This window comes from Synchytrium microbalum (assembly GCF_006535985.1).
Source record: "Synchytrium microbalum strain JEL517 chromosome Unknown SmJEL517_scf0042, whole genome shotgun sequence".
NCBI lineage: Eukaryota > Fungi > Chytridiomycota > Chytridiomycetes > Synchytriales > Synchytriaceae > Synchytrium > Synchytrium microbalum.
This window is the reverse complement of record NW_022158391.1, coordinates 158,820-176,145: the sequence shown is the minus strand read 5'-3', so window position 1 is coordinate 176,145 and position 17,326 is coordinate 158,820. Positions and strand designations below refer to the sequence as shown.

Genomic DNA, 17,326 nt, shown 5'->3' with positions numbered 1-17,326 from the left:
CAAGTTCTGATACCCTTTTAATACTACATGCCTTCACGCTCAATGATCCTGAGCATGATGCGAACTACTTCAGACTCAGAAATGTCTAGCTTTGGGTTCTTGATCTTCTCATCAAGAAGCTGAGATAGCAGTTTTCTTACTCCTTCCACCAAAACTAGTCAGAGAAGCAAAAAAAAAGAGTTCAGAAGAGTCGGCTATGATGAAGTGACGTTAATCTGCATGTGCTATCTTCTTACCCGCAATGCGAGGGAAAGCTCTAATCGAGACCCAACCATCCACTATAACAACATTATTTGACATTTGCATGTCAAGTCGACCATTCAGCAGCAACAGTGGCCATGCCGATACAGCTGTGGTGTCTCGTAAGAAGATGGCTGAAGTGTGTACTTTTTGATGGTACAGCAATAGCGGTGTCCCAACAAAGCTTCCAGATCCATAATTTACTGATGATGGATGTATCGCCACTTGCCCTATATCAAAATTTCTGTAACGATCCATATTGCAAGCAAAAAAATCCCTTTTGTCCAAACTACATGGTCATACCATCCTCCTGTGTACAAAACGTGATAGATTTAGGATCAGCATCGACTTTGAATGTCCCAACAGACGTTTCGGCATAGGTGGTCTGCGGCAGTTTGATGATTGCGAATCTGGGATATAGGCCAGCCAGTAACGCAGCTTTTACTATTCGTGGTTTGGAGCTATTGACGTTGGCTGTATCTCCATGTATAAAGCCAAGTTCAGATAGTGTCTGATAGTATTGTTTGCGGTAGTCTGCGATGGTGGCTAGTGCTGATTTCGACAAAAAATTCTAAAAAGGGCATTCATTCGATGAGGTTGATTCACATCGCAAAATTTAGAGCCAAAACAATAGCCTGAAGATAAGGATATATACCGATTCACAGAAGTCCAGTTCATCCCTTCTCGATTTCCATGATGCTTCTACCCATGCCTCATATGCTCGAACATCAGTCAACGAATCTGATCTTTCTGTAGCAAACTTTTCTCGCGCACTAAAAAAACCCAGAATCGGTCAGAAAATATTGTGAAGCAAACACAATCAACCCAACACCACATAGACGTACGCTTTAGCCTCATCACGCTTATCAGACGGCTGCACCCATGGAGACTTGTGAGACAACACGGCACAAACAGTCAAGATTGGTTCCAAACATTGAAACATCGCTCCAAACAACAGAATCTTCCCAATACGTAAATCAGTCGGTATCTTGGCCAAATGTTCTCCCAGCGGTGACAAGCCTCCAGAATCATCTACTGCTCCAACTTGCAATAGAGTCTTCATGGCAAACTCAATGTTTTCTGTTTGAGGTGGGTCAAGTGCTTTTGATAGGAAACCAGAGACGTCTCGGATACCCATCGCCAGTACATTTAAACATAGTTGGTCGAGTGATTTGCGTTGAATTTCGGCTACAGCTTCTGCAGGCAACATTTCATCCTCCATTTTACGAGTCACTAGCTTGTAGCATATGCCCTTTTGAGTTCGACCTGCACGCCCACGCCTTTGCTTGCACGCCTGTATATTTCAAATGACGACATAAGCTTTAGCAAAAGATAACAACTACCAAAGCCAATCACTTGCCTGGCGAGATGCAAATGTTTCAGCCAATCTCATGATTCCACTCGCAGCATCTAACCGAATCTCTTTGACTCGACACACATCAATAACGTACACGACATCGTCACTACCGTAACAATGGCTTCAGTCACCCACCAAAAAGAAGACTGTCAACCGAGTGATGTCGTGATCATACTTACATAGTAAGACTCGTCTCAGCAACATTCGTACTAACAACAATCTTTCTAACATGTTTTGGCACCCTTCGAAACACTTGGCTCTGCTCTCTCGATGAGAGATTAGCATGCAACGGATATACTTCCGTGCTACCAATATCACTTAAATCCTTGATGACATACATGCACCTCTGAATCTCCATGACACCAGGCAAGAATATCAAAATAGCACCAGATGGCATATTGGTACAAATGTGCCTGACTGTAGCAGCAATCAGATCATAATCGATTTTAAAGTTGGAATCATCAAGACGTTCTATCCTGTCAGTATAGAGCTTGAAGTCATTTGGTGATCCCTTGTTGTTGGATCGTCGAGGAGGATTTGGCCATGTTGTGGGCGGTATGCTGACAAGTAGATCTTCCAAGTACCTAGAGACGAGTAACATTGCCAAAAAAACTCCGTTGGGTTGCAGCTGTGAACGACTTACACATCATCCACAGGAAATGTTCGACCTGGAATATTGAGCACAGGAGCACCACCAAAATACTTTGAAAAGGAGTCACTTTGCACGGTAGCAGACATCAGAATCACTTTAAGGTCAGGTCGTTTCGGTAATAATTCTTTCAATGCGATGAGCATAAAATCACTTTCAACTAGAAATGCAGCATAAGTCGTGAGTCTATCAACTCTCTCAAAGGCAAAAAAACCTCAACTTCGATATTACCTCCACGTTCATGGACCTCATCAATAACGATCACGCTAACGTCCTCCAGACCATCACCTTCTGAGGTCGACACCATCCTCACAACAATCCCGACTGTACAAAACAAAATCCGTGTTGCCTGGGATGCACGTCGTTCACCACGAATCGCATATCCAACAGTCCTACCAACATCTTCACAACGTTCAGCTGACGTTCGTTCAGCCAACGCCATTGCAGATATTCTCCTTGGCTGAGTACATATTAACGAAAACTTGGAACCGTTTAATGATCGCACAGCCTCTTCATATAAAATTTGCGGGATTTGTGTTGATTTACCACATCCTGTTTCACCACATATGACTACCTGTAGATAAAGAAAACTCTTCTTAGTCAATGTACACTTTTCAAGACGATTTAGATATGACGATTACTTGCCACTTGAGACGACTTCACTGCAGTTATGATATCCTGACGGTTTTTATGGGCCGGTAGTGTTGCTCTTGCCGATAGCATTTTCTGATATGGTGCAGTTGACTCTTGTGCGAGTAAGGCATCACGTATTTCTTCATCAGACTGGGTTGATTTTCGTGTTTTTCTAGACACCTTGTCTAGTTTTGCGGCAGGCGTATGTGATTCTACAGCCTTCTGAGGCTTATGTGGTGGAGCATTGGATACCAGAGACATGAGAAGTGGTGGGTTCTATTGCAAATTCCAGCGAAGTTGTTAAAGATATTTTTGTCTCTCGGCACAAAAAGAATTAAGCATACCTCAACCCACTCATTCCAATTCTCTTGAGCATTCTCCACAAGGGCAAAAGCAGCCGGCTCACCAGATGCAGCCAGTTCAATAGACTTTTCCATCAGCTTTTTCGTACACGACAATCTTATATAAGCAGGCAACGAGGGACATTGCAAAACGACTATTATCGGATGATGTGGGTACGTGGAGGACGTGTTCAAGTAAAAGGCAAGACTGCCATCAGATATAGAAGGTGATGTCAACGATACTTCGAATGTTGTTTCAGAATTCGAGCGGAAAGAGTCAGCGTAAATGGATCCTAGAGCTTCTGATTCTTCTTTGAAAACTATTAGAGCCTCGGATTCAGTTGGTTGTGAGTTTGGTAATGATGGATTACCACACAATTCCAAACATAGCCTTTCTAAAGTCAAGATCTCGTCCCTTTTACAAGCTCTATACACACTCTTGACTTTGGACATATCAAATCCAAGTGCATGGATGCGTTTATATGCCTGTTCCTCTACATAAGCATCTTCAGTGTTTCTCCCCACACTGAATTCGGATATGGGAGGTAAAATGCCAGGTGGCAGGTCATCTTCAGGCACATTACTAGTAAGCCAGTTACGAGCGTCTTCAAACTCGCTTTCGTAGGTCAATGCTTCGTCTACATGAGCTTTGCGGAAACCCATTTTTAACAGTTTGGTAGCTACTTCCGCGTCGATATCCGACGAGGCAGTAGGATTACTGGTATTAGCAGGAGCAGTAGATAAATTCTGTTTAATAAGCTCTTCTATAGCAGCTCTGACTTGCTGACCAAGCACTACAGCAGGAAATTCCTCCTCTTCCTGTTTGGCCTTCATTGCCTGATCTCTTTCCTTTTCTAAAACCAGTTTGGCAGCATCAGCTTCATCTTTGGCTCTCCACTCTATAGATGCAAACGGATCTGCGGCATACTGATATCGAGCTTCATCCGCGCGTACACTAGCACGTATCGGCTCAAGCACGTCAAGCCAGTAATCACGATGGTTTGGTGGAAGTAACCTATGGTACGACGTCCCAGAGCATAATCTATGCAGAGCATACGTAGAAGCAAAGTGTTTGGCCTCTTGATCCTGCTCAACTTGCAACACTGGCACGTCCCATTTGATGATTTGTTTAGCTTTAGTCTTGGGGTCGACTTTTACTAATGTGACGCTGCACTTCCATCCTGCACCAGCTTTGGCGAGATTCTATGAAAGCGGACTGAGTCACAATGTGTCTGGTAATAGATCAAGAACGCGTTCACGTACACAGTTTATGTCAGGTTTCGACCACTGCCTTTTCTGACAATACTCGTTGAGTAAGACTTGTGGCGTCTTCCCAGTCCCTTTTTAGACGTGATTTCAAATGGAAATTGGCGTGAGAGACCTTGGACAACGGCAAGAGCCTTCACAATTCAAAATGTGCATTTGATCTTTACATGATCCAAACAGCTGACGCTTGAGTTCAGCCGCAGTCAGTCCACTTTCTGACGCGACAGAGCTTGATGAACTGGCGACGCTCTTGCCTTTAGATCCTTTTGCGGCAGTAGATGGTGATTCCTTTGCTAGCAAAATTCAGATTTTTTGTCAGTCAATGATTTGCTAACTACGACAAACTTGACTAGGGAAAGCAGTACAACGCGTGACTTACCTGACTTCCCTTTAGATTCTGCCGCAGCACTAGACGAACTACTTAAACCCCCCTTCTTCATCCAAGCTAAATGTTAAAGCTATTAAGAAAGATATAGAATATAGAGCTTTCTTGGAGACTATACCAATATGGAACGTGGTAATAAAAGACAACGAATCACCATTGATTTCGGAGCTGCCAAATCAAAAGGAATCAACAAAACCAACAACATCAAACAGTCAACATCAGCTGCAGTGCCTCCCATTCAACAAGCTTCAGAACGTGAGTCATTTGCAGTTGATGTATGTATACATGTACGAGTAGCTGATGCCACTTTGTCTCCTTTTACTTCAGCATCACCCAGTGTTTCAGCAAAACCAGTCACTTTGGTCGAACCTCCAGTACAAAATGAACCTCCAGGTATGGTGAGATTTACCTTGATATTCAATGTCTATGTGACATCGTTTTAGTCAAGAATATCAGAACAGATATCTAGTTTGAGATATTTTGATGCTGAGAGTCCTAAAGTCAACGCGAGAAACAGTCAATTCTCACACACAACAGACAACCAGATGGTACATTTTCTATTAGTGGACGTTTAGAATCTAAACTCCACGCCTTTGTTTTAACATCATTCGATCTCTTGATACTTGTTATATTCACTCCATGTGCTATCTCAAATAGTTACTACCACACAATCTGAACGTGAAGCATCGATACCACCAACGTCAACAAAACCAATGCCCGTCATAAAAGCCCTCCCAGACACATTCAAAACACCCCTCGCACTCCCCACAAATCCAAACCCCCTCCGAAACCGCATTATAACAAGCCTCCGCAAACTCGACCAATTATCCATCCTTCAAATCCCATTTCCAACCCACGAAATCACAACCCTCGCATCCATGCGGACAGACCTCCTCACACGATGTGAAGACTGGATGCGCGGTGGACTACTCGAAACGTATTTACAAGATATCGTCGCGCACGTTGAAGGATTATTAAAGGACTTAGAGGTTTTTGCAAACAGTGTTGCGCCTGGTGGGTATCGCGTGGTTTGGGATGATATGGTGTATAGTTGGTATGTGATTCGGGCTAGTGATACTACGATACCTGTTTGGGAGCTTGTGGGTGGACCGCCTGTTGCTGCGAATGGATTTGTTATCAGTGCAGAGCCGAAAATTTATGGTGCTGATGTTGGACGTGGCGGTAATGCTGCTGGTGGTAGTACTATTAGCGGAGGAGATGAAGATGATATGGATTTAGAGTCAGGCAGTGAGACTAGTAAAGGCAGACCAGAGAAGGCTATCAAGAAAATCAAACCGAAACCGCCTTCAAAACACGTGGTATATGCCTTGTTCTTTGCACATTTTTTACTCTCGTCACTCAGTCTCTTTCAAACTCTAGAGTCAGCAAATCGATAAATGGAATGCCAAGAGCCAAGAATTGCATGATGATACTCGTGACGATATTCTCAAGGATAACAGCAAGAAGGAAGCGAATCTTCAGGAATGGGCAAGAAGGCAAACAGCATTGTGAGTTTGAAAGAACATAGCGGTGTAGTACCGTATCTTTTGGTTCTCACAATCCAAAATGGTTTCATGATAGAGATCCAGACAATCCAAACTTTGCTCCAGTTGGCAAACGCAAAACATAGAGAAGACGTCTTTTGCTTTGCTTCTTGTTCAAACTCTTGTTTTTAAATTATCATTTATTACAAAATACACAGGAGAGATGACGACATGTACATTGGCCTGTCACGAGTTCTGCCCGAATATATCATCCAGTTCCAATCCAAATCCAAACGCAGGTTTCGCATTCCCATTTGTATTCTGCATCAGCAGTTGCATGGCATCTTCGTCATCATCACCAAACTCCATTAATGGTGAATCAGCGTGATTCAACCCCTCTGTTGCTGCTGGTGTGTCAAATCCAACTTCACTAGTCAGATCTACTATATTTCTTGTACTAGGAGGAATAAGAGGTGGGTTGATGGGAGTGCTGCGTCCGTGTTTGCTACTATCACGATCTGTATTCTCATCTTCAACGGCAGTGTCTTCTGGAGATTCGTCGTCTTCTGGTCCAGGTACATAATCCTAAAGTTGTTAAGGGGGGGTTGATATAAGAATGGAGCCTCCATCAGTGTGCTCATTGCTATTTTTGAATGATCGAGAAGCAAAAAAGTCAAAGTAAACAGAATGCACACCTCATCTTGAGGATCATCCATATCAGCGGACTCATCACCAAAGCCATTCCCGCTATTGCTACCAATCCCACTACCACCAACCAACCCTTTCCTATCCCCAGCACCTCCACCATCCAAATTCATATCCTCATCATCTTTCACATTCCTCAAACTCCTCAACTCGAACGATATAGTTCCAGGCCCCTTAATCATTCTCTTGGTCAGCTCTCTCGTGGCATCATCCTCCGCAACAGTCGGTAACGGATTTAAATGTGGTGGATTCGGGAATGCAGGATCTGATTTCGTTTGAGGGAGTACGAACGGTTGGACTGGTGTATATGTTGATGGGTTTAGTTGATTTGTTGGGTTTGGGTCTCGGACCATGGCTGGTGGGTCTATTGTTGTCAGGATTGCTTCGGTTGTTACGCCTGATACTGGGTTGCTTGTTGATGCTTTGGGTTGTGATGGTTGTTGTGGTGGTATTGGTTGTGGTTGTTTTGGCACGTTTTTCAGTTTTTCTGGATATTCTATTGGCGATAGGTCTGGTACCGTGACGCCCTGTGGAGGTACATGTTTGCTCTGTGACGAAGAATTGGGATCAGTAAGAATAGCGCGAGCGTCACCAACAGTACGTTAGGAGATTTAGTATTTACATCCAAGAAATCCTGTGCAGATATCAAATAAGCGATATTTGATTGTAATCGAGCCTGATACCTAGATATGATACGAAGAGCGATGAGCAGTTGACGTTAAGCTGGAGGTTTATTGTCAGTTCGTTTTTGCTCACATCTTGAACTCTTGTTCTTGAAACCATCCAAAGTTCTGATAATCAATCAAGATCTTGATCAACTGCTTATTGATATCCAGCACCTGAGGACATTATGTTCTGTCGTTAGTTTACAAAATCGTGTGAACAAAACGAGATGGATGCTTACCGTTTGAATAGTAGAATGATTAAACTCTGGAATGGCCACTAGAGGACGAGTATTCCAACCAGGAGGTTTTCTTTCAGCAGCCTTCTTTTCAGCAGCAGTAGGAGGACCTGCTGAACTTTGCACTGTTGACTTTACAGATGAAGCGTGAGGCTTGTACATATCTCCCGATGGAGGAGCCTACATAAAATTGGTAAAAATTGAGTTTTAAAGCGAGATATCTAGACGTTCAATGGATCTGTCGCCAGATCCATAACACAAGAGAGTTAACTTCCAAACACCCTCTCCACCAACCAAACCAATTACACATTCAATGGATTTACCATTGGTTTAGTCTGCATCCCACCAGGCAATTGACTACTATTCATCATAGCAGAAGCAATTGTGGTTGGTTGTTGCAGCTGCAAATGTCCAGCTTGAGCAGGTATTTGAGATTGACCAGGACGTGGAGGTACTTGGAATGCGATCTGGCCCGATGAATGAGATGATGGCCGAACAGGCTGTTGGTGCTGTTGTTGTGATGGTATAGATGTATTTGCTGCTGTTGGTGCTGGTGAATATGGTTGTGTTTGAGGAGACGATGCTCCTGTTGCGGACGGAGGTTGAACGGTAAAGAAGCTCATGTCTGCAATCTGGATCTACCTAATCCACGTTCCTTCTCCTTGTTCGGTTGTCTGGCTGCATTAATATGAAAGTCCAATGTTCTTCCAGTTGGCGAAGCACCGACTTTTTGAGATCGCAACGGGAAAAACGGTTAGTACGCATTCTGTAAGCCTACATCAACTCGAAAATGAAGGGGATTTTTCTTTTACGAAGCTACTATACTACAAAAAACAAGGACTATATTATGATGAACGCCTACACAACCAAAAAGGGATATTAGAACAAATCGAGTATTCCGGGTGAGACCATCAATCCACTTACTTGCTCTCAGGTGTTGGGAACTTGGTAGGACTCTCAATACTCGACAATATACTATACGCAATCAACAAGAATCCAACCAACACGATGAGCACTGCAATTCCATGGAATGTGCCAGTAGTGAAGAAGACATATTTCTGAGCAACTGGCAACTTGCTCCAAGGAGTAGTTGCTTGTCGGAATACAGGTCTAGTAGGACCCGTCATGTATAACACGTAATCTTTGCTGATACTGTCGAGACGGGCTAGTAGATTGGTCATGTCTGATTCCGAGATTGCAGTGTTTGAGTTTAAGAGTATCAAGTTGTTTGTTTGTTGTGGGAGATCCCATGTTTGTGAATCTGTGTAGAGTGCAAGTGATATGTTTGGTCAGATTCCTTCGATGCAAGCCAACCCAACACACATACCTAGAGATTGTGAAGATGTAGATAATCCACATTGTCCTTGTACGATGGTAACCAGATCTCCAGAAGTATATGGAATATAGAGCGCTGTTGTCTCATTATCTGCAAATGACTTTGGGTGGAGGAGAGAGGGCAAAAGAATGAGCATCCTATGAAAGCAAAAACAGGCTCTAAGAGTTCAGCCGGATTGGGTTGCTCACCATTTTGCTCAACTGGATAAATAACAGCTGGTTAGTTCAACGAACCCCTGAATGGTTGAATATGTTTAATGTTTACCTGCGATACGGACATGACGACAGTTAAATCATGACATGGTAGCGAGTCCAGCGAATCATATATAATTTCGTTTCGTTGAATATCTCTACATAATGAACGGGTCAAAGCAATGTACATGAAAAGCAGGAGAACTTGTATTTGATTACCTGAATGCACTCTTTGCCATCAGCGGATAAGTTCCTTGGAAGGCTCTGCATGACTGGACGAGTACTGTGCAAAGTATAAAAATATAGCCCTTCATAGTGTACTATCGCTGTATGAGTATTGTTGACAACTTGGACTTTTCGAAAATTACGACCACCGTGCAATGGCCACGGGCATGATTCTCGCGTTTACTAAAACTTACACCGAATCTTTACAAATATTTCTAAGCGCTGAACGACGTGATTCCCTCAGATTTGATGTGTGAGTTCTTGTCTTGCTCCCAACTTCGTATCAGCACATTGCCGTCAATAGCAGCCATGGACAGGAAACAGCCAAACCCATTCCTACCAAAGCAGCCCTCTGCTCGACCATATTCAATGACAGAGTCCTCATCGTCCTCTTCATATACCTCTTCAAATCAATACCACAAGCCCCTGCCGCCATCCTATCAACAGACGCAATATGACGACCATGACGATTACGAGGATCTCAAGTCTGCAACTAGGAATACTCAGGATCGATCGTTAGAGACGTCTGAGAGAGCTCTGCGAATAAGTAGGCAAGCGGAAACTGTTGCTGCTCAGAACTTGACATCGCTGTACGCTCAAGGAGGTAATGTGGCTTATTTTGTTGTCTATCGTTGGAGGAAGAATTCAAGCTGTTTCAAGTGCATTGTGTCGCTGTCTGCATCGAGATATGCGTTTGGCACTTGACAGTTGCATCTGCCAACGACAAGCAGACAATGAAGACCTAATCCAATGACCTGTCCCACAAACATTCACAACACTGCCTAACAATCATCTATCTCTCCACCACTTTACGAATAGAACAACTCGGGCGTGTCGACAACCAACTCGACTACATACATGACAAGGCAAACGAATCAAACCTCGTCGTAAACCAGCTCCACCGCCTCAAAAAGTCCATCTTCAACCCTCTCTCATACATACCAGGCTGGAACGAAGGGGAGCAAATCCACGTCAAACCATCAAACAATACCACTCGGCCCCCAAAGCCTGAACCATCATCTCGACCACAAACCTGGGCTCATGACTTTGATACTGGCAATAACAATAGTAGAACAGGAGGACTAACAGGCTACGTGGACAATGACCCACATTCGCTCGTCGTAGAATCAAAGATCAATCACCACGTCAACGAAATCGGGTCTTCTGTATCACGACTGAAAGCCATGGCACAAGCTACGCATGATGAATTGGTGAGACAGAATGAGGCGTTGAGTCCTATTGAGAGGAAAACGGACGATAGAACGGCACAGATAAATAAGCTTTCTGGGAAGGTGAATCATATGATACTCAAGAGGTAGTAAGATGTGGAAGGTCAATGTTGGTTTGCTGCTACATTCGTTCAAAGAGGATTATATGATGTTGTGTATATAAGGTATATCTAGAAGAGGCAGAACATAATATTCTTATAGAATGGTCTGCGTCCATCGAAAATAAAACATGCTGCTACAGACAGATGTTTCCGTCCTTTCTAATAGTCGGCACTAAAGGTTAGCGTTAGCGAAGGGGCTGTTTCAGTTACAGCATATTCAACAGCACGTCCGGACCAAAACTTCGCTTTGGCAAATTGTCCCCGAAAAAGGCATGTTCTCTCATGCACATACAATAAATTCAAATCAGCGACGAAACTTATAGGAAGGATCTCTTCACTCTCGCAGAGTGATACACTAGTTGTATCTCTGAGGCTCAGTGCTTTGCGTCCACTTCCGTCAGCAAAACATCGCTCACATTGCCGCCTACCAAAACAACTCAACGATGGACAAGATGCGAGCAGCTCTTCTCTCTCGTAAAGAGCCATCTGCATCAACACCTTCTCCTCCTCCTACATCATCAAACCAGCAGTTCTCCAACGATGATATTGTTGTTGCTGAGACCAACAATTACAGACCGATACTCGCAACGTCCAAGCCCGTGCTAAGCCCGTAGTCTCAATCATCTGAAGCTGCGTTGAGAAGGATTAGACAGGATTATGCTGTTGATCGCAGCGTCGCATTTGACGAAAGTGGATGTACAAAGGAGGAATGAATGGAATTTTGATGATCCGTTGTTAGCTCGTTGTTATTTTGTGCTTGTGGTGCTGCACGCGGATTATGTTTCCATGTTTCTTTCATGAAACGTTGTATTGGACACTTTATATTTGTGTCGCACTCTTCGCCAAGCAGACATACACATTATTTAATCGGTACTAATCCAAACTCCCAAACTTCTTTCAAACAGCATTTGGAAATATGTTTCCAACACTCTCCTTCACTTTCTCTAAAATCCCGTCACAGAACGCCTTTCTCGCGTGGCCAACGAGCTCGACTACATAAAACCCAAAACCACAGAGGCAGACCAAACCGCAAATCAGCTCGGCCGGCTCCGGAAATCCATCTACAACCCACTCTCATACACACGGGGCTTCAGCGAGGGTAAACCCATCAAAGTCAACCCATCAAAGGATAGGAGCATCCGGCCAACGCTTAGATCACAAGCATCCCGGCCTGGAATGAGATCAGTACCTGATAACGGTGCTGGGAAACAGAGGGTCGATGGTATGCTTGGTGCAGCAGTCAGTTTGCCTGGTGATGAACGCTTTGCGGCAGTTGAATCAAAGCTTCAAGATAACGTAAACGAAATTGAGTCTGGAGGGTCGAGATTAAAGGCAATGGCACAGGCTACTCTTGATCCAGCTGTTGGACAAAAGAAACCGATGGAGGATATTGGTGTTAAAATGGATGAGAGGAGGGAGGCACTGGCGAACCCTACGCAAACGATTTGACCAGCAGAAAAGGTAAGAGACACAAACTTGTTGTCATTTATCAGCGGCATAAAGAACAAGAAAGGGTTTTAACCAATCTTCGTTTGTGCCAGGTGGAGAGTGAGACTTTCAGAGATTCCGTTTTTATACAAGAGGTGAAAATCTTACAAAGGAGGTTATACTACTTATACTATAAATAAAAGAATCTTGGTGTATCTGTTGCAGCTAAAATGTTCGTTTTTTTAATTTGGGTATCTCCAAGGATTTGGGCCATTTGAGTAAGTACGATGGTATCATCGATGAGCGACAAAAAAATTCTGGTAGTGTCAAAGCCGCATCAATTCCCTTGCATCCCCACAATCCTAACCTGACTCACATCCCCACCAACCTCCTCCAACAAGACCACGTTCACAACACTCTGATTCGTACTCCCTCCGCCAGGATACAACCACGACGCGGGCACGTGATAATACCTCTGACTAGCATACCCACATCCAACACGACACACCTGATTCGAATACGTTTGTGTATAGTCACATACTGGCGCCGTCCCTACTGGCACACATGACGGGTATGTGTCGTATGAAGTCACGTTAGTGGCGAGCTGTGACCAGTATCGTCCTATATTATATCCGTTTACGTAGGCTACACCGCGTTTCATGGAGGCCAAGTCCAGGACGTAGGTTGTGAGGTTTGTTGAGAGTGTTGGTGTTATTTGTGGGTAGAAGGAGGTTATTGGGAAGGTAAGTTTGTACCATGTTAGTGGGAGGCTAGGAATTACGGTGCTGTTTGTGAGTGGTTTAGTCCATGGAGCAGTTGTGTTTGTGGGAAACTATTTGTTGAAATGTCGAGTTCAGTAAGTTTTTGGACCATGGAACAAGCAAAAAGGGGTTTGGTACAAAACCAGGATACATTACCTGATACTGCTCTCCTCTCAATCCAGGCCTCATATTCCATCCACAATTAGTCATATCATTACCATTCACAGTAACGCGACCCGTAATCCCTTTCGTAATAGCCTCAATGTGCTGATTATAATGCGCTATACCATCAGACACTGACAGTATCGATATAGTATGCGTCGTAGAGCTATTCAGCTGCGACACTGGGAACGTAGACGTAGTACCATTCCCAGGCAACATTCCTAGATACTGATTATCTATATATGCATATCCGAGATCTAGTGGTCCACCATCAGAGAATGAAAAGGTGATTTGACATGCTATTTTACTGCTCGTAGTGGCATCATATCGCTCCCACCACAACATATTGTCCATTGTTGATGTAGTGTTGTCACGCTTCCTTTTCGATGTGGCACTGCTACATCCAGATATCGTGACTCCAGAGCACACATACCACATATAATCCGTCGTATCATTCGTAATCAGGAATTGATTTATCGGGTTTGCTGAATACACTGCTGCTGAATCCACAGTTGCTTTACCAACCGGTTCACTGATATAGGATATATTGGTTGGTGCAACTGTAATGTTATAGCTTGATATCTGTTGCCATTTCACAGAGCTGGTTACTACTGGCAGTGTTGCGGTATTATATACGACACGAGGTACTCGTCCAGATTCCATTATGACTACTGAGACTGATTTCGGTGGCATAGTGATGTTGAGCCCGGCGTATGTTATAGTGTCTGCTGCATTGGTGTTTAGATTACTGCAAAATAGTAATTGGGTTGATGTCGCGAGTCCATACAAGTGCAGTTCCTAAATTCGTGGTTTTGGGAGTGGTTTGTCAGCAGAAAAAACTTACTCTCCGGGGGATAATCTCGACTGAACAGCAAGCATACCACGTCACCGACTTGTGAAGCTACAGGGGTATCAGTATTAACAATGACACTCTCATATTGAGCTAATACGCGATTGAGACTAGCTAAATGCGATTGCTTTGGTTCATTCGCAAATCCATATTCATTCAATGGCGCGTCGTAATCATAAGCTGTTAATAGTAATGGACCTCCTGAATGCCGAGCAAAATTGGTACCTCCATGCCACCTAAAAAGGAATGAGTAGTTGTTCAACCATCTGGAATAGCGAAAAACGCACACACTCGAACGTATCATACATGTAATAAGAAACATAAGTTCCACCCTTTGCAAAGAATCTAGCAGCGGAAAATGCTACATCCTGAGCAGGTCGAGTAGGATGTGGTTCACCCCATAACTGAAACCATGCAATCCACAATTCTGTAAACATGTCTGGTTGATTTGGGAAGATTTGTCGATGGGAATGTATCGACGAATCACAGTAAAATCCATTGCATGTGTTTATGACTGAGCGAATGTCGCCTTGGACACACATAAGCCATGGCATTTGTGGCTCAAGACTGGAAAATGATGGAAGAAAAATTAAAATTTAAGAGTCTACGTAAAATCTCGAAGCGAGAACGACCACATACTTTTGAGCCAATCGAGCTACCCAATTGATATACGGATGGCCATAAGGGAAGTTCTTCCATAGCCATGCTCCATACTCGTTCTCGATTTGCAGTAAGATGATTGGACCACCGTTTCTGTTTCGAGTACGTTTGAGTTAGATCTGACTATGAGCGAAAAAACCTTGACATAGGGAATTGTAACACGTACATCGCAAGATATGGTCGCACAGCATTCATAGCCTGAGTAGTGAAAGTTTCCATGGCATTCATCCATGGCTTATTATATGTCCTGAACTGGATTCCAGGCTTTCGTGCCAGCCACGCAGGCATTCCACCAATATTGTATTCGGCACCTAATGCGAAAAAAAGGAAAATCAGTACTCTATACTATTGAAATAAACAGGGGACGACACCGTAACTTACAAGCATAAGGACCCAGTCGAAGGTTGACCATTAAACCTGCTTGCTGAGCATATGCCAGATATCCAAGTAGATTCGCTTGGCCTAATGACCCAAATAAAGAGAAGGACTTAAAAGCTGGAGATCAAGGATATGACGATACGATGACGTTCTCGACTATACCTTGATCCCAAACAAACACTCCCTCCTGAGGCTCATGAAGGTCCCAAAACACATAGGTGTCCAATACATTCACACCGGCTGAGCGCATTTTCGTTAACAGATATGGCCATAATGCTGGTGGAGATCGTGGATAATGAATAGATCTAGGATAAAAACGTGGAATGTTTAAGGATTCATATATGCCAAAGCTTGGATTCACATATTTTGGGTGGCGAGGAAGAGAATGCGACACATACCCAGCAATAAGAAGCCTTCGTTGCTGGGCCACGATGATAGCTCTTGAATCGAAAGTAACGTTTGAAGAAATTGGCGGTATCTATGTGAAAAGGGAGTCCAAATGTTAAGGCTTTCGAATCTGGACAACCACTTTTCAGACATGAAATTTACAATCATATCAGGACCAGCCAGCTTGTTGAAGAGAAGAGAGTAGCGTAGTTGAATATCAGCAGGATTACCACCCCAAGCAATCAACAAAATAGCGAGGACTCCTATGGCGATTAATGTACATATCCCACAGCAACGATTCGTACAAAACGAGCAACATTTCCTTTTCGGCCTCGGAAACTCGAGTAAGACTTCCTCAGAGGGTGAGTTGGCCACCGGAGAATAGGAAGCCGTCCTATACTTCCAGTACGGCGACTTCTTCTCCTCCATCTCGACTTTGGAGATTCTTGGTGGGTCAAGAAGTTTTGTAGCTACCAGGAACTATGAAGCGACGGGGGCTGCAAAATGAAGCTTGCAACGTATGAAATCACGCTGATCATGGAGTTTATACCGCGAATCTACTAGACAGTTTTGATCTCGCATCGTGGGCACCAGATCACGTCACAACCGAGTAGTGTATGATTTCGTTCCTACCCCGTTCATACGCAGATTGACAGCAATAAACTGACCGCGAATGCTAGAATTCATATTGCATTATTAAGATATCGTCCATTTTGTCTCATGTTTTGATCGAGGAAGCGTTTTTCACCGGCCGCAGTGCTGACCAGCCAGTCCTCGAGCCCATATTCACTTTCTTGAACTGGGTCTCCTTCATCAGCATTGGTAGCTACTAGTGTACTCTACGAAACTATTGTGATTCAATATGGTGCCTTTTGTACAAATGACCATATGGTATCGCTACCGGTGGAGTTGGATCAAAAACATACATTGGGTATGGGACTGGTTTTGAAATACTGATGCTGTGTTGGGTGAAGACTCATTCCAACTTTTTCAGTCACAACTGATATGCTAAGAAGCGAGGCGTCGAGCGAGTTGAGATTTTCGTTTGCATCAGACATTGGAAGAGATCTCCTCAAAGCAAAACCGATACGGCCGCACCAATCTAGTACAAACCTTTCTTCCGGAAAGCTTTGCAACTCAAACCGTGATATTTGGAAGACCGACGCAAATGTCTGAAATTACACAGAATCGAGGAAAGAGGGCACAGGGAAAACGGCAAGCGTTCGTTGACATGATATTGCAACTGTTTAGCACGCCTTCATGTGCAGGAATAATGGAAAAAGTGGATGAATTCTATTCTTGGAGTTCATAGCTCATCGTAACACAATGTGTTTCGCAAATGTTTTATAGGCAACGTTGACGTGCCAGATGTATCATGAGCTTTATTATATGAAAAAGGTTTCAGTATGAGGGATTGTGTGTATGATGAGCATGAGGGGTTGTCTAGTACTCGTTTTTCGATCGCTGCAACAGTGTATAGACCGACAATTGTCTTTATTATGAAAACTCGTATAGCTTTCCGCTCTTTTCAAGTCGCGACAGTTTCTCGAGTTTATGCAATAACTGCCATGTGTTTAATGCATGATTGACTTTTGCTTTTTGTATTCTGCTTATCAAAAGGTCCTTACAACATATAATATTGCCTTCACAAATTATG

General features: G+C 43.6%; 3 protein-coding genes across 3 annotated transcripts; all 3 read right to left on the bottom strand.

The window, feature by feature from the left end:
- Nucleotides 1-23: 23 nt before the first annotated feature.
- Nucleotides 24-4,926, bottom strand: SmJEL517_g05124 (uncharacterized protein; the record flags this gene model as incomplete). The annotated part of the gene is made up of 14 exons (XM_031171052.1): nt 24-154; nt 237-470; nt 544-811; nt 896-1,013; nt 1,086-1,534; nt 1,679-1,703; nt 1,777-2,181; nt 2,241-2,406; nt 2,478-2,820; nt 2,895-3,155; nt 3,224-4,423; nt 4,484-4,560; nt 4,654-4,779; nt 4,866-4,926. The coding sequence occupies 14 exons, from the start codon at nt 4,924-4,926 to the stop codon at nt 24-26; spliced, it is 3,864 nt and encodes a 1,287-aa protein (XP_031022991.1).
- Nucleotides 4,927-8,806: 3,880 nt separating this feature from the next.
- SmJEL517_g05123 (uncharacterized protein) lies at nt 8,807-9,727 on the bottom strand (the record flags this gene model as incomplete). The annotated part of the gene is made up of 6 exons (XM_031171051.1): nt 8,807-8,819; nt 8,886-9,222; nt 9,289-9,397; nt 9,486-9,497; nt 9,562-9,646; nt 9,708-9,727. The coding sequence occupies 6 exons, from the start codon at nt 9,725-9,727 to the stop codon at nt 8,807-8,809; spliced, it is 576 nt and encodes a 191-aa protein (XP_031022992.1).
- A 3,081-nt stretch (nt 9,728-12,808) lies between these two features.
- SmJEL517_g05122 (beta-galactosidase) lies at nt 12,809-16,098 on the bottom strand (the record flags this gene model as incomplete). The annotated part of the gene is made up of 10 exons (XM_031171050.1): nt 12,809-13,303; nt 13,389-14,192; nt 14,276-14,480; nt 14,551-14,811; nt 14,884-14,997; nt 15,071-15,215; nt 15,286-15,366; nt 15,445-15,587; nt 15,681-15,760; nt 15,832-16,098. 10 exons carry the CDS (start codon nt 16,096-16,098, stop codon nt 12,809-12,811), a joined length of 2,595 nt encoding a protein of 864 aa, XP_031022993.1.
- Nucleotides 16,099-17,326: the final 1,228 nt, after the last annotated feature.